This window comes from Aquarana catesbeiana, linkage group LG07 (assembly GCF_042186555.1).
Source record: "Aquarana catesbeiana isolate 2022-GZ linkage group LG07, ASM4218655v1, whole genome shotgun sequence".
NCBI lineage: Eukaryota > Metazoa > Chordata > Amphibia > Anura > Ranidae > Aquarana > Aquarana catesbeiana.
This window is the reverse complement of record NC_133330.1, coordinates 35,950,486-35,976,720: the sequence shown is the minus strand read 5'-3', so window position 1 is coordinate 35,976,720 and position 26,235 is coordinate 35,950,486. Positions and strand designations below refer to the sequence as shown.

Genomic DNA, 26,235 nt, shown 5'->3' with positions numbered 1-26,235 from the left:
CCCCCTGTCCCCCCCTCTGTCCACCCCACTGTCCCCCTGTCCACCCCACTGTCCCCCTGTCCCCCCTCTGTCCACCCCTCTGTCCCCCTGTCCACCCCTCTGTCCCCCTGTCCACCCCACTGTCCCCCTGTCCACCCCTCTGTCCCCCTGTCCCCCCCTCTGTCCCCCTGTCCCCCCCTCTGTCCCCCTGTCCATCCCTCTGTCCCCCTGTCCACCCCTCTGTCCCCCTGTCCACCCCTCTGTCCTCCTGTCCACCCCACTGTCCCCCTGTCCACCCCTCTGTCCCCCTGTCCACCCCTCTGTCCCCCTGTCCACCCCACTGTCCCCCCCTCTGTCCCCCTGTCCACCCCACTGTCCCCCTGTCCATCCCTCTGTCCCCCTGTCCATCCCTCTGTCCCCCTGTCCACCCCTCTGTCCACCCCCCTGTCCACCCCTCTGTCCACCCCACTGCCCCCCCTCTGTCCCCCTGTCCACCCCTCTGTCCCCCTGTCCATCCCTCTGTCCCCCTGTCCATCCCACTGTCCCCCTGTCCATCCCTCTGTCCCCCTGTCCACCCCTCTGTCCATCCCACTGTCCCCCTGTCCACCCCACTGTTCCCCTGTCCACCCCACTGTCCCCCCCTCTGTCCCTCTGTCCACCCCACTGTCCCCCTGTCCACCCCCTGTCCACCCCTCTGTCCCCCCTCTGTCCCCCTGTCCATCCCTCTGTCCCCCTGTCCACCCCACTGTCCCCCTGTCCACCCCTCTGTCCCTCTGTCCCCCTGTCCACCCCTCTGTCCATCCCACTGTCCCCCTGTCCATCCCTCTGTCCCCCTGTCCATCCCCTATATATATTATTATTTATTATTCATTCTTTTATTCTTTTGCACTACAAAAAAGATGTGTGCATAGGAATTTAGGAATTAGTTCATATTTTTTTTAAACTATAGTGCGGCCCCCCAACAGTCTGAGGGACCGTGAACTGGCCCCCTGTCTAAAAAGTTTGAGGACCCCTGGTCTAGGTTGTTGGAAGGGGAAATATCTATAGAATTTATGTTTTTGGGTGGTGGTACAAGGTAGCTGGCCTAGAGAAGAAAATATAAATCTGAGAATAAGTCCAGACCATATGAAAAAAAAAAAAAAATGAGATCCCAGAAAGGAGTCATTTTATTATTCACAGCTCTGGTCCGGTATTGCAGAACTCATTGACCACAGGCTGAGAAACTAGGAAATGTGTAATTTCTCTATCATTCGCTCCATTGCTTCACCTATTCATCCTCCCTGCATTCTGGTAGAAACTGTCACCACAAATCATCATAGCTGTAAAGGGTAATAGGGGATGAGCGCCCAGACCAAAACAAACACATATGCTCACAAGATCCTTCCTATTGCACTTATAATAAATACCAGATGTCACTTATTCATAAATCCATTTGATGGTTTGGAGAAATTATAACAGATAGGTTAATCTGCAATAGAGTGCCATACATCATGCCGTCTACCTGCAACAACAACAACAAAGTCTGTGGTCATGAAGAAGAAGCAAAATTAAAACGGAACAGTGTAAGAATTAAAGCAACAGTGTAAAAATAAAAAATAGCAAATAAAATAAATAAGAAAAAAAAAAAAATGTAAGCGTCCCCATTCCCATGCTCATGTGCAGAAGCGAACACATAGACATGTGCGCCGTCAATAAATTAGTTTTGTTCCGTTCTGCTCCGTTTCGTATTAGTATTAATTCGTATTTTGTAATTCGTGTCCGAAATTCAATTTAAATTCGTACGAAATACGAATTTTCCTTAGGTTTGTTAACTTTTCGTAACAATTACAAATGTTAGTTATGATGAATTTATCATTATGGGGGGCTCCAACCATCCCTGTGCTGTGCTGACTTCCTGGGTTTTTAACTCTTAGGTTTGTTAACTTTTTGTAATAATTTCGAATGTTCGTTAGGAATTTGGATCCGAAATTCGTAAACGAAATTTCGTATTTCGTACAAAATTCGGAAGCATAGCAATTCGTATTTCGGATCCTCCCGATTGTATGAATTTACGGAAATTCGTACAAATTTTAGATTCGCACGAAACTAATCGCACATGTCTAATATGTAAGTCGTGCACGCATATGTAAACGCCATGAACGTAAGAGCAATCATTTTAGCGCTAGACCTCCTCTGTAACTGGTAACAGGTAGCCTGTAAAATTTTTAAAGCGTCATCTATGGAGATTTTTAAGTATCGTAGTTTGTCGCCATTCTACTAGCGTGCGCAATTTTAAAGCGAGACATGTTAGGTATTTATTTACTTGTCATAACATCATCTTTTATATTTTACCAACAAAAGTGGGTTATAAATTGTGTTTTTTTTCTTTGCTTTAAAATCCACTAAAGTGTATTTTTTCCAAGAAGATTGCTTTTACCGTGTGATATAAAAATTTACAAATATCACCATTTTACTCTCTAGGGTCTCTGCTAAAAAAATATATAGTGTTTGGGGGTTTTCTAGAAAAAAATACTGATTTAAACTTGTAAACAAAAAGTGCCAGAAAAGGCTTGATCGGGAAGTGGATAATACTTTCAGTTGATATATAGCACATTTTTTTATAGTGGTCTACTGTATATATCACATATCACATAAAAGGGACAACGAAGAAGAAAAGTTGGACTTGGGTCCAAAAGAGGGACAATTCCTGGATATAAAGAGGTAGTTGAGTGGTATGTTTGTGTGGGTGAAGATTGCTCCATACAGAAACTGACCAGGTTTACTCATATTTGCTTTCTTTTTCTCTTGCAGGATCTGGTATGTGAACAATCAGGTATGTACTGTTTGGAGCTCCTCTTACACCTCTATTGTTGTTTCTGTTGGCGAAACAAGCATGCGGGAAGGTAACCTCTCCTCCATTATCAGGCATTAGCTTTCTGGCGCTCTCATCTTTTCTTGTTATCAGAAGTTAAAAAGGGGGTTTCACAAGACACATTCAAGACCGGAAATATTATTCTCTGGTCCTGCTGAATGTTCTTGACGAGGGTTTATAAAATGTACATATAGTGGATAAGATGTACCCTATGTTCATGCAGTGGAAACCATATTGCATGTTGAACCATAGAGGTAGTGCTTGGACAAACACACATACGTTTAGAGTTTTCGAGGTGAGAAAGTGGGATGTTGTGTAGCCATTTCTGCCTGGACCCAGGCGCAGTGACAGCGCACCATGGCCATGGGGCCCCCCCAGAGGAACTATCCTACTTTCCCTTGCATGTGGGGATGCCAGTGGGGAGGCCTGCCCTGGCTTAACCAGCATCTGTTGACAGTCTTCTGCACACCTTCTTCAGGTCTTACATCAAGGTCCCCACTTTGACCCTTGGGCACAAGCTTCATTTCGAGGAGACATCCTCATGTACAAGGTGTATCTAAAAAGTTTGGTGAATGGTCCGATATCTCAATGGCAACATGGACCACGTGCGCGGGCATAAGACGGCTATCCAGAGACACATCGAGAAGCGTCACCTAGTGTGGAGTACACGTGACCGTCAGGGTAGACCTACTGTGGGTAGTCGACTGTGGTCAGTGTTAGAGGTAGCATCACAGTGCAATGGAGCAAGAAGTGAAGTTCTGCTACATTTTGAGGAAAATGGTGATGGAGATGCAAACCATGTTGGTGCAAGTGTACGGGATTGAAGCCGTGAGCAGAAAATGTATTTAAGGCTGGTTCAAACGCTTTTGCGACAGGAAGGAAATGACTGAGGATGAGCCACGTTCAGGTCGACCGTCGATAAGCAGAACCCCAGACATGATCGAGCGAGTGCGACAAAGGCTGGCACCAGATCGGCGTCTGACTCTACGATTGATGGCGGAGGAATTGGGCATTAGCAGTGACACGATGCGCACCATCACCCGTGAAGATTTGGGTAAGCGGAAGACCTGTTCCCGGGACAGATGAACAGAAAGCAAAATGGATAGAAACCTCTGGAAATTTCATTACCATGTGTGACCAGGATTCATCCTTTCTGCCAACCATCGTCACAGGGGATGAGACCTGGTGCTACCAGTTCAATCCAGAATCCAAGCGCAAATCGATGGAATGCCTTTTCCTGGTGCCTGCGGACTTCTTTCTGTTTCCCCTCCTCAAGAGCATCATGAAAAGCATTTTGTGGACGTAGCAAGAGAAAAACTCACCCAAGCTCTACCGCTATATAGTATAGTTGGTGTGTAGAGTAGTCGTTGCTCTGGCTAATTAAGCTCACAAAAGATCCATAGAAAGTACAGGCCGGCAACTCCACAGCTTCTCCATAGAAAATATTTATTTTAGCATTACAGCAATAACATCATCCAAAAACTGACGCGTTTCGGCCTTAGGCCTTCATCAAAAGCATAAAAATATGACATTAAAAACAAGTATATATAAGGGAAGCAGCCCTTCATGTTTGGCCATCTCCACCTGTAACTAATTAATGGGTTGATTTTTTTAATTAAAGTGGTGTTCCGGCCGAAATTATACTTTTTAAATAAAAATACCCCTATAATACACAAGCTTAAAGGGGTTGTAAAGGTAAAAATTTTTTCACCTTAATGCATTCTATGCATTAAGGTGAAAAAACTTTTGACAGTACCGCCGCCCCCAGCCCCCCCGTTTTACTTACCTGACGCCTCGAATCTTCGCTCCTCGTCCTCGTCAGCTTCATTGCAGCTCAGCCTGGTCGCTGATTGGCTGCAGTGGATGGATTGAAAGCAGCGCAGCCATTGACTCGCGCTGCTGTCAATCACATCCGATGACGCGGCGCGCCGGGGGCGGGGCCGAGTGATACAGCGAGCGGCTATAGCCGCCAGCTGTATCACGGGAGCGCGCCCGCAAGCACTCACCACCGTGCGAGGGAGCTCGCATGAAGGTGGTAAATGCTTGTGGGGAGGAGCTGAAACAGCCGCCGAGGGACCCCAGAAGACCAGGTTCGGGGCCACTCTGTGCAGAACGAGCTGCACAGTGAAGGTAAGTATAACATGTTTGTTATTTTAAAAAAAAAAAAAAAACAACTTTACAACCCCTTTAATGTATTCTAGTAAAATTAGTCTGTAAACGAAGGTCTGTTTTGTTAGTTTATAGCAGTAGTTTGTTATTTTATAAATTTACAGCAGGCCGTGGCCATCTTAAGTGTGGGCATCTGAAGCCAGACTGTATTTCTTCCTGGATCTCATCCTTGCAGATCTCACACATGCTCAGTGCAGCACAAGCAGTGTAATAGGTTTCAGGTCAGGTTTCCATAGCAACGGCAGTTTCAGAGGAAGTTGCCGCCCCTTCCCAGAATGCATTGCAAACAGGAAATGATGCGATGGGCCGCGGCCAGGGAGGAGGAAGTGAAAAATGAATACAGCAGATATACAGTAGGTGCTGAGAAAAAAAAATTTAAATATCCAATTCGTTTACAGTGCACAGTTTAGTGAGGGATGCTGAAGAGTTGTAAAAGTGGGTGGAACTCCACTTTAAGTGATTTATGCCCTTCATACTTCACAAGGGCTGCTTCCCTTATATATACTTGTTTTTAATGTCATATTTTTATGCTTTTGATGAAGGCCTAAGGCCGAAACGCGTCAGCCTTTTTGGATGATGTTATTGCTGTAATGCTCAAATAAATATTTTCTGTTGCCAAAAGTGTGTTGTGAAGGATGGCGATTCTTTTGGGCAATAAAGGTAATTTGTTTGTATCTTCTGTTTTGTTTGATTTCGGATACCATTCACCAAACTTTTTAGACACACCTAGTAGAAGTTAGGAGAAAATGTTCACACCAGGAATGCTTTTTCAACGGTTACAGAACCAACAAAAGCAAAGACATTTACATTCCTCCACCATCCCATGAAGGCGGTGGCACTCAGCTTAGGTTACAAACACTCCAGCTTAGTTCAGCTTTTTTGCCTGGTGTTCAGCTTTAAATATTACATCTTTATAGAGGTCTAATCATCAGAACAAAATAAGGGACAAAAGGACTCTGAACACTTCCATGCGCGGCCCATTGTCCTTGGCAGGGTGACTCATCTGTGTTTCTGCCTTCTCCAATACAGAAATGTGGTGCATTCCTGGAGACATAGAGACAGCGATGACCCCCGTCCTGGTGCCGAGTGACCTCAGAGCGGAAACGGTGAAGAAGTGCCACGATGATAACTGCTCTCTCTGTGTCCGGGTGACGGTGGAGATTTCGGCAGCTTTCCTAACAGGTGAACATTCACCGAGGGTTCAGTAATTGAATAACTTTGCTTCCAGGTATCTCCAGGGCTTTTTGAGGAGCAGAATTATTCTGCCTTTGGATCAGGGGTGTCCAACCCAAGTTCATTGCTGGGCCGCATCAGCATTATGGTTGCCCTCAAAGGTTGTATCTGTAAGATTAGATGTCCAGAAGTCAAGAGTTCCCCCACCCTCACTTACATAACAGTGTATCCTCCTTACCTTGTGCTGCTGCCGGGAAGGAGCTGGGGGTGAAGCTGGGAAGCAGAAAGTGCGGGTCTGGAGGAGGATAAGAGGAGGGCAGGAGTCAGCTGCCAGAGCCTGCACAGAGAGGGGCAAGATCTGTAAGAGGAATTCTGAGATGGGGGGTTAGGGGTGGCATAGACAAACATCTCCATGGTCCTACAGAGAAACCCAGGGTCTGGCGGAGGAGTTCTGTCCTCTTCTCTGCTGTTGACTGCTGAGATGGGGGTGGGTTGTAGAGACGAACCTCTCCGTGGTTGCACAGAGAAACCCAGGATCTGGTGGAGGAGTTCTGTCCTCTATGCTGCAGACTGCTGAGTCAAGGTGGTGGCAGAAATTAGGGGGTTACGGCAGCTGCAGGAGAGGTGTGAAGGCCACATAAAATGGCCTGGAGGGCCGGATTCAGCCTGCAGGCCTTGTGTTTGACACACGTGCTTTAGATTGTAAGCTCCCCTGACCAGGGCCCTCTGAACCCTCTACCACATGGGTGCTCAACCTGTGGCCGTCCAGCTGCTGCAGAACTACAAGTCCCATCATGCTTCTGCCTTTGGGAGTCATGCTTGTAACTGTCAGCCTTGCAATGCCTCATGGGACTTGTAGTTCCCCAACAGCTGGAGGGCCACAGGTTGAGCACCTATGCGTCTACCACAACGGACAGAGGGGTATTTACACATACCACAGTCGCAGAGCATCGTAGACACAGGATGTGTACAACCCCCTCTGGCTGTTTGTTTTAGATTAAGGGGGCTGTTGGGGGGGCAGTAAAACTGTTTCAACAGCATCATTTTCCACGGGCAATACTACTGCCAAATGCAACCCATTCAAATGAATTGGGCTGCTTCGCAACTGCCCTTCAATGCACCCAGTTGTGGCGTGGCAGGTTTACAGGGTTAAGCAGGTGGTAAGGAGAGGACATATTGTCTCTCAGTCACCAGTTAAACACCCTCTGAAAAGCGATCCACTGCATATCACTTTTCAGAGGGCAACGGGGGTGCAAACGAGCCCTTAGGCCCCATCCACACTTGGTCATTCCAAATCACATGGCAGTCGCGAGGAGCGTTTGGGCGCCATTCATTCTAAATGGCACTGCAATTGTGCTGTGATTGTGCTGTGGTTGTTGCGCTGCAATCGCGGCAAAACACGCCTTTAAAAATCACGTGAAGCTTGTAGCCCAAAAGGGAGCAGGAGCTTCTTTTGGGGCGACACACGCGCATAGAGCAGCCCATAGAAGTGAAGTGGGCCGCTCTATGTGCGACATGCGGAATAGCGCGAGAATCACCCACACAAAATCGCAAGCGAGAACGCAAGTATGAATGGGGGCCTAACAGGTTATTGGGGTGGGAGGGGACTGTGTAGGGGAGATGACAGATCGCTGTTCATACTAGAGTGTTGTCACCCTATAACAGGAAATGCCTATACAAGGGCGTTCATGGCAGGATCACCAGGTAGTTCCTCAATGAAAATTGCACATTGAGAAATAATGAAAATGACATTATTTTAATGAATAGGGCTATGTGTACTTTAATTCCAGTTGGGCCCACTGTGCCACAAATATGCATTAAATTGTACTTTTCTATTCCAGAACATAATGAGGACCTGGGGTCTGGTGACTGTGACTATGATTCTGAATATGAGGGTTACTACCCTGAATATGATGAAGATGAAGAGGAGGAAAGCACAGAAATAACAGCTGTTAATGTGTATTTAAAACTCAATAACTCCAACAACGGTAAGGGGGGCGCCGTTTTGTAAATTGTTTTTATTTGCTTCAGCCCCGGAAGGATTTACCCCCCTTAATGACCAGGCCATTTTTTTTTTTTGCAATAAGGCACAGCGTTGTTTTAAATGACAATTGTGCGGTCGTGCGACGCTGTACCCAAACAAATTTGATGTCCTTTTATGTTTTCCACAAATAGAGTTTTCTTTTGGTGGTATTTGATCACCTCTGTGATTTTTTTTTTTTTTTTTTGCGCTATAATATAATATTATTAATATTAATTAATATAATCTATTTTTTACTTTTTGCTATAATAACTAACCAAAAAAAAAAAATAAAAAAAAAAAACGAATTTCTTAATCAGTTTAGGCCAATATGTACTCCTCCACATATTTTTGGTAAAAAAAAAAAAAAATCGCAATAAGCGTATATTGATTGGTTTGCGCAAAAGTTATAACGTCTACAAAATAGGGGATATATTTATGGCATTCTTCTTATTATTTATTTATTTTTTTTAACTAGTAATGGCAGTGATCAGCGATTTTTAAGCGGGACTGTGACATTGCGGCGGACAGTTCGGGCGCTAAGACCCCTTTCAACACTGGAGGCGTTTTTCAGGCGCTTTAGCGATAGAAATAGCGCCTGTAAAGCGCCTGAAAAAAGTCTCATCTGCAATCCCAGTGTGAAAGGCTTGAGGGCTTTCACACTGGAGGGTTGCGCCGGTGTCCTGCCGAGAAAGTTCCCTCGGCGGATAAGTTCCCCCCCTGTACTGCGCAGGCGCAGCACCTGCGCAGTACCAACTACTGTCAGCCGCCGGAGATAGCCGAAGCTCAAACGCTTTAATCAGCTGTACACGGCGCCTGCGCTCTGGGTCCAGATTCCTTCCCCACCATCCAAGTGGACCTAGAGGGGGAATCTAAAAGAGCCGAGCGAAGCGAGGCCGTGCCCGAAGCGTGGCGAGCGAAGCGAGCCCGCGAGGGGCCCTCTTACAGGCGCCGCGTACAGCTGATTTTCAGCTGTTCCGCTTCGGCTATTTCCGCCGGATCCTACTGCGCAGTAGAGGGGGGAACTTAGCCGCCGAGTGGAACTTTCTCGGCAGAACACCGGCAGGACGTCTAAAAAAGTCCTGCTAGCAGCATCTTTGAGGCGCTTTAGGAGCGGTGAATACACCGCTCTTAATTCGCCCTTGCCCATTGAAATCAATGGGCAGCACCGCCGAATCGCCTGTAGCAGCGCTTTGCGGGCACTTTTAACCCTTTATTCGGCTGCTAGCGGGGTTAAAAGCGCCCAAAAAGCGCCACAAAAACAACAGTAAAGCCCTGCTAAAACTAGCGAGGCTATACCGCCGACGCCCGGGCGCTGGCAGTGTGAAAGGGCTCCAAGTGACACTTTTCTGGGACCATTGACATTTATACAGCGATCAGAGCTAAAAATAGCCACCGATTACTGTATAAATGTTACTGTCAGGGAAGGGGTTAACACTAGGGGTTGATCAAGGGGTTAAATGTTCCCTAGGGAGGTGTTTCTAACTGTGGGGGGAGGGGACTGACAGGGAGTAGAGAGAGATCGCCATTCCTGATCACTAGGAACAGCAGATCTCTCTCTACTTCCTTGTCAGAACGAGGATCTGTTTGTTTAGGCCAATATATATTCTTCTACATATGTTTGGTAACAAAAAAAATTGCAATAAGCGTATTGATTGGTTTGCGCACAAGATATAGCATCCACAAAATAGGGGATAGATTTATGGCATTTTAATTTTTTTTTAATTTTTTTACTAGTAATGGCGGTGATCTGCGATGATTAGCGGGACTGCGACTTTGCGGGAGACACATCGGACACTTTTGACACATTTTTGGGACCATTGACATTTATACAGCGATTAATGCTATAAAAATGCATTGATTACTGTATAAATGACACTGGCAGGGAAGGGGTTAACACCAGGGGGCGATCAAGGGGTTAAATGTGTTCCCTGGGAGGTGTTTCTAACTGTGGGGGGGATGGGACTGATTGGAGGAGGAGAAAGATCGCTGTTCTTAATCACTAGGAACAGCAGATCTCTCTCTACCCCCTTTGTCAGAACGGGGATCTGTTTGTTTACATTGACAGGCCTCCATTCTGTCTCTGTGTGGAGCGATCGCGGGTGGCCAGCGGCCACGCTCGTGCGCCCCCCTATCGCTCTTAAAACGGCTGACGTACACCTACGGCGATTCGCCCAGGAGAGCCATTTTGCCGCAGTATAATGATGGCGGCTGGTCCTTAAGCGGTTAAAGGAACAAAATTTAGCCCGAAATTCGAGTCAAACTCAAAAAATTAAATCAAACTCGAAAACAAATTCTAACTATAAAATGACTGCTGACTATTGCTGAGTCCTTCAAAGACTATGGGGGTTATTTACGAAAGGCAAATCCACTTTGCACTACATGTGAAAACTAGGGCTAGGAGATTTTCTTAAAAAAAAAAAAATCTGCGATTTTCCTAAAAAAAACTCGATTTACGATTTGAATTGAGTTTTTTTTTTGTGGAAACACCCCCGGTCCCGAGGAGCTGAGGGCAGGAGTTTTTAGGCGAGGCCGCGGCTTCGGCCTAGTCTGCGGTGTCCGGTCTCCCGGACTAGGCCTAAGCCGCGGCCTCGCCTAAAATCTCCTGCCCTCAGCTCCTCGGGACCGGCGTGGTGTCCACAAAAAAAATCAGAAAAAATCAATTTGCTTAAATTTTGAATCGATTTGACCTCTCAACTCGATTCAAGATTAGAATCGAATTTTTCCCAAGCCCTAGTGCAAACTACAAGTGCAAAGTGCACTTGAAATTGCACTGTAAGTGCACATAGAAGTGCAGTCGCTGTAAATCTAAAGGGGTAGATATGAAATGAGGGGAAGCTCTGCTGATTTTATTATCCAATCATGTGCAAGCTAAAATGCTGTTTTTTATTTTCCTTGCATGTCCCCCTCGGATCTACAGCGACTGCACTTCCAAGTGCACTTTCAGTGCAATTCCAAGTGCACTTTGCACTTGTAGTTTGCACTTGTAGTGCAAAGTGGATTTGCCTTTTGTAAATAACCCCCTATGTGTATTAGTGTTAGAATACAGCCAGCATTCACATTTCTAAAATAATTGAATAGAATAAAACAGAATAGAATAGGAAAGAATAGAATAAAAAATAAAAGAATAGAATAGATTTGAATAGATTAGAATGAAATAAAATAGAATACAGCTGTCTTCCGAATTTCAAAAATAATAGAATAAAATAGAATAGAAAAGGAATAGAATAGAAAACAATAGAATAGATATAGAAAATAAAAGAATAGAATCACCCCCATGATTAAGCTCAGAGGGGCGGAGTGAAACGCGTCGGGATGTGCGGCGACCTGTAGGTGGAAAGCCACCATCAATGTTCTATATCTGGGCCCAGCTGCACAGTAAAGCTGATTTGAAGACATGTTGCGGCACGCAGTGTGTTCTGTATATTTAAATTTAAAAATATATTTTTATCATTCGTTTGCTGGCGCTCCTTAAATTGTTTCAGTTATTAGATTGCAGCTAATCCAGTATACATACATATTCATATACATACATATTAATCATAAATCAATTAGATGTCTCATGTTTTACTATTCCTTTGGCTTCCCTTCAGCTCCGGGGTTTATTATCATACCTGCTATATCTGCCATACTGGTTTCTAGGCTTTGATCAGCTTCTTTATCTGCAGGTTCCCTTCTCTGTGCCAACCTGATCATAGCTCCTCCCACTTTCAGCTGTTACGCAATGAAGGTGTCTCTGCCCTTGTCTGCCGTGCCACTGAGCAACAGCTCCAACAGTACGACGGTCGTAAGTATCACCTTCTCTGTATCTTGTCAAGGGAAACCTGTGTTATTGTGCATAGCAGCCAATCAGATCGCTGATATCATTTTCTATTTCAGAAATGCCTCATTGTGTTTGAGTATTGAATATACACTATGTCACCAAAAGTATTGGGACGCCTGCCTTTACACGCACATGAACTTTAATGGCATCCCAGTCTTAGTCCGTAGGGTTCAATATTGAGTTGGGCCCGCCCTTTGCAGCTATAACAGCTTCAACTCTTCAGGGAAAGCTGTCCACAAGGTTTAGGAGTGTGTCTATGGGAATGTTTGACCATTCTTCCAGAAGCGCATTTGTGAGGTCAGGCACAGATGTTGGATGAAAAGGCCTGGCTCGCAGTCTCCACTCTAATTCATCCCAAAGATGTTCTATCTGGTTGAAGTCAGGACAGTCAAGTTCCTCCATCCCATACTCTCTCATCCATGTCTTGATGGACCTTGCTTTGTGCACCGGTGCAAATCATTTGGTGGAGGGGGGATTATGGTGTGGGGGTTGTTCCTCAGGGGTTGGGCTTGGCCCTTAGTACCAGTGAAGGGAACCCTTATGCCGTGTACACACGGTCGGAATTTCTGACAGAAAAAATCAGATGGGAGCTTTTGGTCGGATATTCTGAACGTGTGTGCGCCCCATCTGACTTTTTCTGTAGGCATTTCCGACGGATTTAGAGAACATGTTCTAAATCTTTCCGTCAGAAATGCCGACGGAGGTTATCCCATTGGCAAGTCTAACCGTGTGTACGGGGCATTAAAGCGTCAGCATACCAAGACATTTTGGACAATTTCATGCTCCCAAGTTTGTTCCAACATGACTGCGCACCAGTGCACAAAGCAAGGTCCATGAAGACATGGATGAGCGAGTTTGGGGTGAAGGAACTTGACTGGCCTGCACAGAGTCCTGACCTTACCCTGATAGAACACCTTTGGGATGAATTAGAGCGGAGACTGCGAGCCGGGCCTTCTCATCCAACATCAGTGCCTGACCTCACAAATGCACTTCTGGAAGAATGGTCAAACATTCCCATAGACACACTCCTAAACCTTGTGGACAGCCTTCCCAGAAGAGTTGAAGCTGTTATAGCTGCAAAGGGTGGGCCAACTCAATATTGAACCCTACGGACTAAGACTGGGATGCCATTAATGTTCATGTGCGTGTAAAGGCAGGTGTCCCAATACTTTTGGTAATATAGTGTAGCAGTCCGGACAATGATTTGATTTTTTCTGACCAGTTGCTATGTCAGTATGAGCTGGGGGGAAATCGGAAGTCTGAAAAATTTGCAGAGCTATTTGTCCTGTGAAACCACACGTACATTCATTCTGTGCGAAAGGGAGCAAAAACAAATGTTATTAGGTAATTTTCTCTCTGGGTCGAATGTTCTTCATTCATATAGAAGTAATACATAGTAAAAAAACAAAAAAATATTCAAGTAATTCTAAAGGTAAACATGTTTTTTTTTTTTTTAACTAGTTGCCGCCTGCCCCGTCGTCAAATGACGGCGGGGCGGTGCGACTCTCGTTCTGGGATGACGTCATATGACAGCAACACCCAACTGTCATTTTTCAGGGAATACTTCAATCTGATTGTTTTTAATGCTTAGTCTGGAGTATGCTTGAAATTCCTTGTGTTTAAAATCTGGATTTATATATATATATATATATATATATATATATATATATATATATATATATATATATATATTTTTTTTTTTTTAATTTTCATTTGTTACAATATTTATATAGTTATTTCATTATTTATTTTTAGGGTTCTGTTGCGTATAACTGTATTAAGGTATCACCAGGCGCTGAGATGAATATCACATCGTATTCTTATCCGAGGTACACCAAAATCCTCAGCATAAGTCATGAAGTGCCGGGTAGGTTTCTCTTTTGTATTATTATATGTATGGATCTTAGGCGAGGGTGGAGTTTAAAATAGAAGGGCGCTCTTAGTCCGTCCCACTCGGATCTAGGGACATCGCTAATGCTGAATCCCAGAGTATAGTCACTTTCATGGGATCTTCTAGAACACAAATATCAAACGCAAGGCCCAGGTGCTGAATCCAGCATGCCAGGTCTTGTCATGTGGCCCTCGCACCCAGCTTTGCAGCCGTAACATGGAGGAACTCCCGTTCTGCCACCTCCCGGCTCTCACCCTCCACTCCCGCTGTCACTTATAAACACAGAAGCCCTCTGTGTTTACAAGGGACAGCTTTGCTCTGCGTGGCTCCCGGAACTAACAGATCCCTGTACACACTCACATTGGGGCACTGCGGGGACAGATCTGTACATAACGTAATGTAAACCCTAAACCCTGCACTTTGTACACAGCGCATCCCTGAACCCTGCACTCTGTACATAGAGCAGCCCTGAACCCTGCACTCTGTACATAGAGCACCCCTGAACCCTGCACTCTGTACATAGAGCACCCATGAACCCTGCACTCTGTACATAGAGCACCCATGAACCCTGCACTCTGTACATAGAGCACCCCTGAACCCTGATCTGTATATAGCACACCCCTGAACCCTGCACTCTGTACATAGAGCACCCATGAACCCTGCACTCTGTACATAGCACACCCCTGAACCCTGATCTGTATATAGCGCACCCCTGAACCCTGCACTCTGTACATACCGCACACCTGAACCCTGCACTCTGTACATAGCGCACCTCTGAACCCTGCACTCTGTACATAGAGCACCCCTGAACTCTGCACTCTGTACATAGCGCACCCCTGAACCCTGCACTCTGTACATAGCACACCCCTGAACCCTGATCTGTGTATAGCGCACCCCTGAACCCTGCACTCTGTACATAGCGCACCCCTAATCCCTGTGCTCTGTACATAGCGCACCCCTGCACCCTGCTGTCTGTACATAGAGCACCCCTGAACCCTGCACTCTGTACATAGAGCACCCCTGAACCCTGCATTCTGTACATAGCACACCCCTCAACCCTGATCTGTGTATAGTGCACCTCTGAACCCTGCACTCTGTACATAGCGTACCCCTGAACCCTGCACTCTGTGCATAGAGCACCCCTGGACCCTTCACCCTGTGCATAGCGCACCCCTGTACCCTGCACTCTGTGCATAGCACACCCCTGAACCCTGCACTCTGTGCATAGCGCACCCCTTAACCCTGCACTCTGTGCATAGCGCACCCCTTAACCCTGCACTCTGTGCATAGCGCACCCCTGAACCCTGCACTCTGTGCATAGCGCACCCCTGAACCCTGCACTCTGTACATAGCGCACCCCTGAACCCTGTACTCTGTACATAGCGCATCCCTGAACCCTGTACTCTGTACATAGCGCATCCCTGAACCCTGCACTCTGTACATAGAGCACCCCTAAACCCTGCACTCTGTATATAGTGCATCCCTGAACCCTGCACTCTGTTTATAACACACTCCTGAACCCTGCATTCTGCACATAGTGCACCCCTGAACCCTGCACTCTGTTTATAACACACTCCTGAACCCTGCATTCTGCACATAGTGCACCCCTGAACCCTGCACTCTGTTTATAACATACTCCTCAACAGTGCATTCTGCACATAATGCACCCCTGAACCCTGAACTCTGTACATAATGCACTCCTAAACTCTGCACTCTGTACATAGCGTATCCCTGAACCCTTTAATCTGTACATAACACACTCCTGAACCTTGCACTCTGTACACAGAGCACTTGATACAACTGGCTCTTTCAGTGCAACCATACTGCTGATGCAGCCCACAACGAAATTGAGTTTGACGCCACTGTTTTAGAAGAGATAACAGCATTGATGATACTGAATACGCCATCTGCACGCTACTATACAGCTTTACATATTTCATGTAATACATATGCAAACATTTGCATAGGGACTCTTGGCTCACATATATTGTGTTACATGATTAAGTTGGCATACTGCATCAAAGTGATCCCGCTATGGCCAGTCCCTACTATATGCAAAATGATAAATGCTTGCTCATAGCATACTTTAATGGACATATAGGGGGGGGGGGGGGAGTTACTAAAACTGGAGCGCACAGAATCTGGTGCAGCTGTGCATAGTAACCAATCAGCTTCTAACTCCAGCTTGTTCAATATTAGGCTTTAACGATAAAACCTGATAGCTGATTGGTTACTACGCACAGCTGCAGCAGATTCTGTGTGCACCAGTTTCTTTTAGTAACCCCCCCCATAGTGCCAATATGGGGCAGACAGACAGTCAGAGGAGAACTATACCCCCTGCTCGGGTCACTAATATTCACTATAAAAAGAGCTAGAGAATCTTCTGGGCTCAAATCCAATAGCTAATATATACAGGGAATAGAAATATACAGTATACGTTACATAAGGTACTAAAGAAGTGTGATCATATGTTAAAGCTGATGATTCTTAAAGGATAACTAAACCTAAGACCAAAACTGGAAAAAAATTACAGCTTATAGTCCTTATATGAGGCGTTTGCATTAGTTTTCTTTTTTTTACCACAATAAAAACCTTTTCAGCAATTACAGAAAATACTTGTTGATCCTGCCAGAAATTGCTGTGCCCTTGTCGCTTACCATGAAGAATACCTTCCTTCCTAGCTATCTTCTGTAAAATACCAATTGCCCTGCCCCCCCCCCCCCATGTATTGGAGATGAAGAGATATTGATGTGTTTCATTTACATGAGTGGCAAAAGGGTAGTAAAAAGAGGCAGTTGATCTGTGTTTTTACCCCCCTTTCCCCAGCCACCCACCTAAGCTCTATCATCATCATATCATAAACATGCTATAGATGTGATGTTTTGCCTCGCTGTTGTATCAAATTGAACTCAGCATATTGAGTTTGATGGCAGTGTCTACCAAACTCGTCCATAGAAATCAAAGGGACTGAGAAGCACCTGTGAATCAAACCCTTGGCTCCCACTTGTGGTGTGACATTTAAATGCAAAATCCCAAGATGAAAAAGTAAAAAAAAAAAAAAAAAGTGTATGCCTGGAGGTTGGTGCTCTACCTCCCTCTGAAAAGTGACCCACCAAGGATCGCATTTCAGAGGGGTGGTAGAGACTGTGTAAATGGTGCCTATGGGTCATTAAGATTTTTTTTTCCTTACCCTTCATCACTTTTGGCATCGCACTAACTATATAAAATACTTATTTCAACAGGCTGTGTGAAGCTGGACCCGCTGGACAATATATCGGTGTGTGATGGTAAGTCTGCGATTCTTTATCCCTTTCAAGCCTATTTCTTAAATTTATTGCTTACAAGTTAAAATCCGTATCCCCTTCTTCAGTGAGCAGTCCGGTTTAAGATAAAAGTGGTCTCTGCGGCGGATTCGCCACAAGATCACTTTTACCGGCGGCGGGAGAGGGGCCGCCCCTCCCGCCGCACTACGGTGCCCTCCGCCGCTTACCGGAGCAATAGGATCCTTCCTGTGGCCTGACATGGAGACGAGTGAGGGGAAGATGGCCCCCACCCGTCTCCATATTATTGCATATCAAAACGTCACTTCCGCCCATAGCTCTTAAAGGGCCATTTTTTTTTTTTCATTGCATTTTAGTGTAAATTTGAGATCCGAGTTTTCTTTTACCCCAGATCTCATATTTAAGAGGTCCTGTCATGTTTATTTTCTATTACAAGGGATGTTTACATTCCTTGTAATAAGAATAAAAGTGACACAATTTTTATTTATTTTTTTTAAACAGTGTAAAAATAAAAAATAAAAGGTAAAATAAATAAGAATAAAAAAAAAAATTTAAACGCGCCCCGTCCCGCCGAGCTCGCGTGCAGAAGCGAATGCATACGTGAGTAGCACCCACATATGAAAACGGTGTTCAAACCACACATGTGAGGTATCGCCGCAATCCGTAGAGCAAGAGCAATAATTCTAGCCCTGGACCTCCTCGGTAATGCAAAACATGCAACCTGTAGAATTTTTAAACGTTGCCTATGGAGATTTTTAATGGTAAAAGTTTGTCGCCATTCCATGAGCGGGTGCAATTTTGAAGCGTGACATGTTGGGTATCAATTTACTCGGCATAACATTATATTTCACAATATAAAATAAAATTGGGCTAACTTTACTGGTGTCTTATTTTTTAATTTAAAAAAGTGTATTTTTTCCAAAAAAAGTGCGTTTATAAGACCGCTGCGCAAATACGGTGTGATAGAAAGTATTGCAACGACCGCCATTTTATTCTCTAGGGTGTTAGAAAAAAAATATATAATGTTTGGGGGTTCTAAGTAATTTTCTAGCAAAAAAAACTGTTTTTAACTTGTAAACAACAAATCTCAGAAAGAGGCTCAGTCCTTAAGTGGTTTATGGACACTTACCTGTCCCAGGGTTCTTCGGATTGGCTGTTGGGTGATGCCACCACCATTCCTGGTAAGGGAACTTGGCAGTGAAGCCTTTTCGGCTTTACAGCCGGCTCCCTACTGAGCATGTGCGACGCCTTCTAATTGGTCCGGCGGCGGAGGAGAGGGGGCGCGGCCCGGTCTCCCGGAAGTGGGGAGTGGTACCTGCCAAAAACAGGTACCTCTTCCCCCCTCCCCTCTGAAAGTGCCAAATGTGGCACCGGAGGGGGGGGAGGAGATGGATAAGCAGAAGTTCCACTTTTGAGTAGAACTCCGCTTTAAGGTTAAGAAAAAAAAGGGGGAAAAAATGCACTCGACTGCATTGAAAACGCACCAAAAACGCACATGCCGAAAAGCATCCAGACTGTGTTTCTATGGTGAAACAGGACAGGAAAACCTGTCACTGTGTCAGTGACTAATGCTGATAGCAGAGGAAGGAGGCTATAGAGAGAAATGACACTTAGTGCTCTGGACTGAGATAAGTGCACACTATAGAGGGATATGCTTTGTTCATATTTCATGTCTGAGGTTTACAACCCCTTTATGTGTTTTTCCTTTACTTCTTAGTAAGAAAAAAATATCTTTTGAAAAATAAAGAGCAACTAACCAGTGATTAAACGATCTTCAATTTCAGCCCCTGTCCTGGACTTTGTCAATGTATCCAACGAGACCTCGGTGGGAATAGTTAATGGGAAAAACAGACGGAAAGCACGCGTTTGGGTTTTCTACAGTTACAGGAAGAACACTACCCACAGCAACAGCACTTTAGTAAGTACTGCTTCAGCATTCATTATTGCTTGTTTAAAGTTCCTGCATGTACAGTAAAACCTTGGATTGTGAGCATAAATTAGTTCCGGAAACATGCTTGTAATCCAAATCACTCGTATATCAAAGCGAATTTCCCCATAAGAAATAATGGAAACTCAAAGGATTCGTTCCACAGCCATTTATTCATAAGTCCTTCAGTTTATAGTCCATATAAAAAGATTATAGCAATGTGATCAGGTTGTGTAACCATAAAATGTCCATCCACAAATGGAAGCCTCCACAAGGGGATTAGAAGCAAAATCCAGCAGGAGCTCCAGAGTATAAAAGAGAAGAGAGGCGCCTCTAAGTGTAGCAATACGGTTACATTTAATGAAGGTCCAACATTTAGCAACTCATATGGTTGTTGATTGAAAGAGGCACATCTAAGCATGCAGGCATCCGGGGTAAATCTGTCCACATAGACTATCCTCCTCACAGCCGGCTCTCACCGCTGTCAGTCTGCAATCATGACCGGGAAGACTACCCTGCAGTAGAGCGATTGAACCGCTTGTGGAGCGCAGCGTGGAAGGGATGACGTTGATGGCGCTGAGGAGGATGGTCTATATGGTCTATGTTTAACCCAGATGCCTCCATACTTAGATGTGTCACCCCCCCCCCCCAAAGAGGCAACAGGAAGTTAAAGCAAACCTCCCAAAGTAAGGGGAATTCCTCTCTTAGACATACCCCTTAATAGGTGTTTCCGTTGGAGAAATATCCCTTTCTTCATGTTCTGAGGATAACTCTAACATTTTGGATTTCCCCTGGGTCTCCCTGTCTAATGCTCTGCAGGTGAGAGCTAAACAGTAATTGGATCTGACACAGACACAAGCAGGCAGAGCAATAAGGGGAATAGATGTGTTTTCATCACATTAGCACTCCCTCGCACAACAAGCAGCTGCCTGTCCTTTTGTTGAATAGAGACAAGCTAGGTGAATGAATACATGGATATAGGGGAATCCATCAGCCATGACACTACAAACTGTGAGACCATCATTACAAGGTAAGGAATCAGCACAGGGAATGTAACTCCACTGACTGCTATTTAAAACAATGAAAATGTTTAAAAGTGTACAAGACCCCTATAACATAATGATGATCCTGCCAATAGACACTTTATTATTTCTTTTTTTTTGTCCAGATTGGAGAGAAGCGACACTATATTCCACAGTCGGATATCGCCCCCTGTATGTGTATTCAGGTAAGTCGCTGACCTAAACCTAAGGCCCAGGGCCGGGACAAGGGGTGGGGTTAGGAGGGGCAGCTGCCCTGGGCACTGTGGTATCATGTGAGGTGGGGCGGGAGAGCCCCACAAGGGAGGTTGGGGGGGGGATTTGTGTCGGGAGGGGGAATTTGGTGGGTGACGGGTATAAAAATTGTTCTAGGAGGGGACATTTTGGGAGAAGTGCTAGCAGTAGTAATTTGAGGGGATTTGTGTTGGGAGGGGGGATGGGGGAAAAAGATTTGGGGGGGGGGTTGTGCTAGAAAAGGTAATATGGTAGGGGGGAGGGAATTTGTGCTAGGAGGGTTTTTTTTTGGGTGGGGGGTGGTGGTGGGAGGGGGGAATGGTGCTAGGAAGGGAAATTTGGGGGGATTTATGCTAAGATGGGGGATTGGGGAGAATTTGTGTTGGAAGGGGAGATTTGGATTGGGTGGGGGGAGAGGATTTGTGTTGCAAGGGGGGATTTAGAGTGGGGGGGAGAGGATTTGTGCTCAGAAGGGGAATTTGAGGGGTAGAGGATTTGTACTAGGAGAGAGGGGATTTTGTGCTGGGGGCATATGGGGAATGAGAGGATTTGATGAGCTGCGAGGGGGGGGGGCAAAGATTTGTGCTGGGAGGGGGATTTTGGGGGGAAATTTGTATTGGGAGGAGGGGGGAATTTATGCTTAGGGGGTAAGCATGGGGGGGGGGGAGGTTTTGCTGACACGATCCTCATTCATCTTAGGGGGGGTGGAGACACAATTTGGCATGTTCCCTGGGCCCTAGGTGACCTTGCCCGGCACTGCTGATGCCACTATGGGTTTTTGCACTTTGTACAATGCATTTAATCTGACTTTAATCGGGAGATGCTCAAATGTTCCTGACGGTTTTATTTTTTTCCGTCTTTGGCAGGCCTGGTACAGTGATCTGGTGGACGCGATGAGAACCATGCTGTGTCCATTCAGGAATTGTAAGTTGTGTTATCCTTTTCTCCGAGTCCATACATAAGTCATTGCATAAGATATCTCTGTTATTGGTGTATGCAGGATACAGATTTCCTTTATATTTTTGGAAGATGCTTGTTCTTAATGGGAACCTGTCATAACCGCTGTTGCCTGGTCCTGCCAAGACTGGCATCCAGAGTCTGCCCACCGCCTGACCCCCTACAAGCAGCACTATCACACAATGCTGCAGAGCCATGCCCTACATGTCATACACTATACAATCTGATTGTACAACCTCCTTTAGATTGCCATCAATTTGTGTAATGCAGGAGCTTACCTGATTTGAGTGGATTGTTTAGGCTTAGTCCTTATATTGCATAGTTTTGGTAATTCTCAAGCTTGTACAGAGATTGTATAGTGTATGACTAGTTTTGATATTACACCCTTTCAAGGGGTTCGGATAGCAACGGCCTGGGAGCATCAGATCTGACAGGCCACCGCTATAATGTCAGGTTCTCTTTAAAGTGGACCTAAAGCCTAACCTTAAAGTGTTACTAAACCCACAACAGTAAAATCAGTCTGTATATGCGGTAACACGTGCTTGTTATACTCACAATCCTCTGCATTGTGTAAAAAGGCTGTTTGATCCTGTCGTCTCTGATCCTCCCCTTCTTCCACTGTCCCCATTGCATCTCCTGATAGAACAGAGCCTTGGGGGCACTCTGCACAGGTTAGGCTTTATATATATATATATATATATATATATATATATATATATATATATATATATATATATATATATATATATATATATATATATATTATTATTTTTTTTTTATATTATTATTTATTTATTTATTTTGCAGAGATTTTTGCTCGAAAATTACTTAGAACCCCACAAATATATATATATATATATATATATATATATATATATATATATATATATATATATATATATATATTTGTGGGGTTCTAAGTAATTTTCGAGCAAAAATCTCTGCAAAATAAATAAATAAATAATAATATAAAAAAAAAAAAATATATATATATATATATATATATATATTGAAGTGTAGAGGAGAACCACACACAGCTTTCAATCTAGTGTCCTTCCACCGACCTTGTATATATATAAAAATAAAGTTCCAAAGGTTGCTGCACTTAAAAATCTGTTGCTTTATTCCATCGAATCTTTAGAAAAAGATTACAAAGTAAGTAGAGCCAGACAAAATCGTTACAATCATCTGTTCTGACAAATATTACATTTCGGGCTGATTTGTTTGCGCCCTTCCTAAGAGAAGTCAGAACACACTAATATATATATATATATTGCAGAGACCATAGCGAATATAATAGCAGTTGTTGCAATTAATAATTAATATTGCATAAAATAATTTATGTCACACTGTATTTGTGCAGCGGTCTTTCAAGCGCAATTTTGGGGGAAAAAATACATTTCAATGATTTAAAAAAAATAAAAATAAAAATAAACAGTAAAGTTAGCTCAATTTTTTTGTATAATATGAAAGATGATGTTACGCCGCGAGAATCCTGATCGTTATTCTAAACAAAAAATCTTGTTTTTTTTCCAATTTTTCAGTCTTTTTTCTTTTTATATAATAAAAAAACAAGAAACCCAGTGGTGATCCAAAACCGCTAAAAAGAAAGCAATTTCATTTGGATACAATGTTGCATGACCGCGCAATTACCAGTTAAACTAGCGCAGTGCTGAATAGCATAAAATGGCCTGGACACGAAGGGGGTAAAGCCTTTCCAGAGCTGAAGTGGTTAAATGTCAAGTTTACATGTGGAGTCGAGTTTACATGTGGTTAACAAGGGGAACATATTGATAAAGGGATATTGAGAAACTTTTTCATATGAAGTCAGAATACATTGCAGCTTCCCCCTTCCCCTTCCAGCACATTTCCCTTTCTACATGCTCCCAGACACTGAACCTAAGGCATGTGCTGTATATGTTGTATACTGTATACTGTGCTGTATATGCTGTATACTGTGCTGTATATGCTGTATACTGTATACTGTGCTGTATATGCTGTATACTGTATACTGTGCTGTATATGCTGTATACTGTGCTGTATATGCTGTATACTGTATACTGTGCTGTATATGCTGTATACTGTATACTGTGCTGTATATGCTGTATACTGTGCTGTATATGCTGTATACTGTATACTGTGCTGTATATGCTGTATACTCATGATATCATGAATCAGCCAGGTATGAGGAACAAAATTAAAGTTCATCTTTTCTTTTCGTAGAGCTAGTTCGTTCTTTCAGAAATCTCCTCCTTGATAAATAAATGTCACTTCTGTTTCTTTTCTTTCAGACTCTAAAGATTCAATTCTGGATAAAAGTAAACTGGAGGTGAAGATCAATGAATTTACTGTTTACACATTGAATGCACCTTGTAAAGTTACGGCGGAAGCTTCCTTGTGTTGGAAATCTGGGAACCCTCCGAGATGTAGAGAGATCCCCAATACGAGGAGAAAAGTGGTCAGCCAGGTAAAATGATCAGCAAGATTTACTACGATGAAAGAATGTCCAAAACATTTCCATTTTCTGGTATCTGTCACTTGTGTGTAGTATGTCAATGTAAAGGCAGCCCATTGATTGTATAGGCTGGCAATGCAGCTTAACACACAATAAAATACAACAGCAACATTCGTGCCTACACAGCATGCCGCAAGCTATGGGGTCTATTTATATGTGAGAATGCCTCAAGCATTTGCATAGCCGTCATAAACAACCCCCCTAGTGCAGTGATGGTGAACCTTGGCACGCCAGATGTTTTGGCACTACATTTCCCATGATGCACAACTACACTGCAGAGTGCATGATCATCTTGGGAAATGTAGTTCCAAAACATCTGGGGTGCCAAGGTTCACCATCACTGCGGCCTAGTTTAGTGTGTGTATTTCCCATACCTCCCAACTTTTTGAGATGGGAATGAGGGACACCTATCAGCAAATGTATGCAGGCATAGGACACACGTCTTGCCACGCCCCCTTAAAGGAGAATTGTACAAAAAACAAGATTGGTTAAACCCACAAGTGCTTTTTTTTTACCACTACTATTCCTTTATACTAGGGCTGTTACTGATTAAAATTTTCGCGTTCGATTAATCGATTTTTTTTTAATCGATTAATTTCGATTAATTATAACGCACATACAGATCCAACTTCTTTTAGCTGATCTCCTTGCATTGCAACTCTGCATTAGTCAATGATAAATGTGGTATACACTATATACAATCACCCGACACTAGTTAGTTTCCACAATCCATGACTTAACTTCACAGTTCACACAAATACGTTTTAAACTCAAACTGTAGCACTGACGTAAATAATTTTTTTTTTATTAAACTTTAAGAAAAACGTAGAAAGTTAGTTTAACTTTAATTATAAATCTTATCTAGTATATTGACTGTCAAATTTGGTTATCAAATTTGCCTACACTCAGCTCACTGAATGATCCCAATGATCCCACCTCCATATTTACCATCACTGTCCAGGCTGTCCGGTGACGTCATGGACATCGACGTCACAGGACTCCTCCGCCCTTCCCTTCGTTAGCAGGCAGAGGCACTTGGGGAAGGGGGGAGGAGTCCGGTGAAGTCGATTTCCATGACATCACTGGATCTCCGACGGAACTCCCTGAAGACCCGGAAGCTGGAGGAGAGGTGAGTACCGATCAAAAGAATTTTGATCGATCAAAAAAATTAACGATTAATAGAGAGGAATTAATCTTTAATTTCCACAGCCCTACTTTATATTGGCTTTTGGAATTTACAAATGCAGCAATTTAAAAATCAGATAAAAGGTTTAGCGCTGGAAAACACTTTTTGATAGATAAAGAGTGCATTTTATATACAACTATATGGATCAGACCAAAATGAGGGACAAATGAGGAGGAATGAGGGACAGAGGGACATTGCTCCAAATCAGGGACAGTCCCTTGAAATCAGGGACAGTTGGGAGCGATGTATTTCCTATGCTCATCGGCTCCATCTGGCGGCCATAATGCAGTATCTTTCTGATTCCGGTTTTCAGAATAATACTACATTATGGCCACTAGATGGAGTTGACGATCATCGGAAATTACACTTATTAATCTTGATGGCTGTGCAAATGCTTGAGGCATTTGCATAGCCAGTTTTTTTTTTTTTTTTAATAACTAGACCCCGAGGGGCTGATTTACTAAATCCGGAGGGTGCAAAATTTGGTGCAGCTCTGCAGAGAAACCAATCAGCTTCCAGGTTTTTTTTTTTTTTTTTTTGTCAAAGCTTAATTGAACAAACTGAAGTTAGAAGCTGCGTGACCATCATGCACAGCTGCACCAGATTTTGCACTCCCCAGTTTTAGTCAATCAACCGCCTAGTGTCATAGTAAAATTACATTGGGAGGGGGGGGGGGGGCATTCTAAATAAATGCCAGTAATGTGTGCAGTTTACTGCATGCTACCACAATAGACTAGTGCAATATGGTCCTAAAAATTCACATACTGCTTTTTTATTTTTTAGAAGTACGATCGAACAACCCTTAATTGCCCTTTCCTTAAAGAGAACCTGTCTTACACAAAATGCTCTTAAAATACATGGTTGCTAAAACTTTAGACAGATGTGCAAAGCAATATTAATAAAAGAGAAGAAATAAGAAATAATATTTTGGCTAAAAGCCACAGCCCAAACAGAGAATGCAAAAAATTGGTGTAGCCGGTCCCACATTTTTTTGCAAAAAGAGAAGAAAATCACACAGGCTTGCTATTTAAATTATAGGTTTCTATAATAGCGTACAATATGCAGGCATTGTCCATTGTTGTCACCATTTAAAACCCTGCCTTAGGGAATGCCTTGCAGCCATTGCTGGAGTGCAAATAGAGAAGTGAGAATATTTTATAAAGACATGTCATTAGTTTGTGATGTACAG

At 43.8% G+C, this 26,235-nt stretch overlaps 1 protein-coding gene across 1 annotated transcript in view; it reads left to right on the top strand.

Moving 5' to 3' along the window:
* IL17RC (interleukin 17 receptor C) overlaps nucleotides 1–26,235 on the top strand; it is a 122,675-nt gene that overhangs the window by 66,791 nt on the left and 29,649 nt on the right. The window contains exons 2-11 of the mRNA XM_073591966.1: nucleotides 2,770–2,791; nucleotides 6,029–6,181; nucleotides 8,014–8,160; nucleotides 11,861–11,979; nucleotides 13,771–13,882; nucleotides 17,149–17,193; nucleotides 18,972–19,105; nucleotides 20,283–20,342; nucleotides 21,255–21,312; nucleotides 23,637–23,812. Coding sequence (XP_073448067.1) covers nucleotides 2,770–2,791; nucleotides 6,029–6,181; nucleotides 8,014–8,160; nucleotides 11,861–11,979; nucleotides 13,771–13,882; nucleotides 17,149–17,193; nucleotides 18,972–19,105; nucleotides 20,283–20,342; nucleotides 21,255–21,312; nucleotides 23,637–23,812 — 1,026 coding nt within the window. The remainder of the gene's footprint in view (nucleotides 1–2,769; nucleotides 2,792–6,028; nucleotides 6,182–8,013; nucleotides 8,161–11,860; nucleotides 11,980–13,770; nucleotides 13,883–17,148; nucleotides 17,194–18,971; nucleotides 19,106–20,282; nucleotides 20,343–21,254; nucleotides 21,313–23,636; nucleotides 23,813–26,235) is intronic.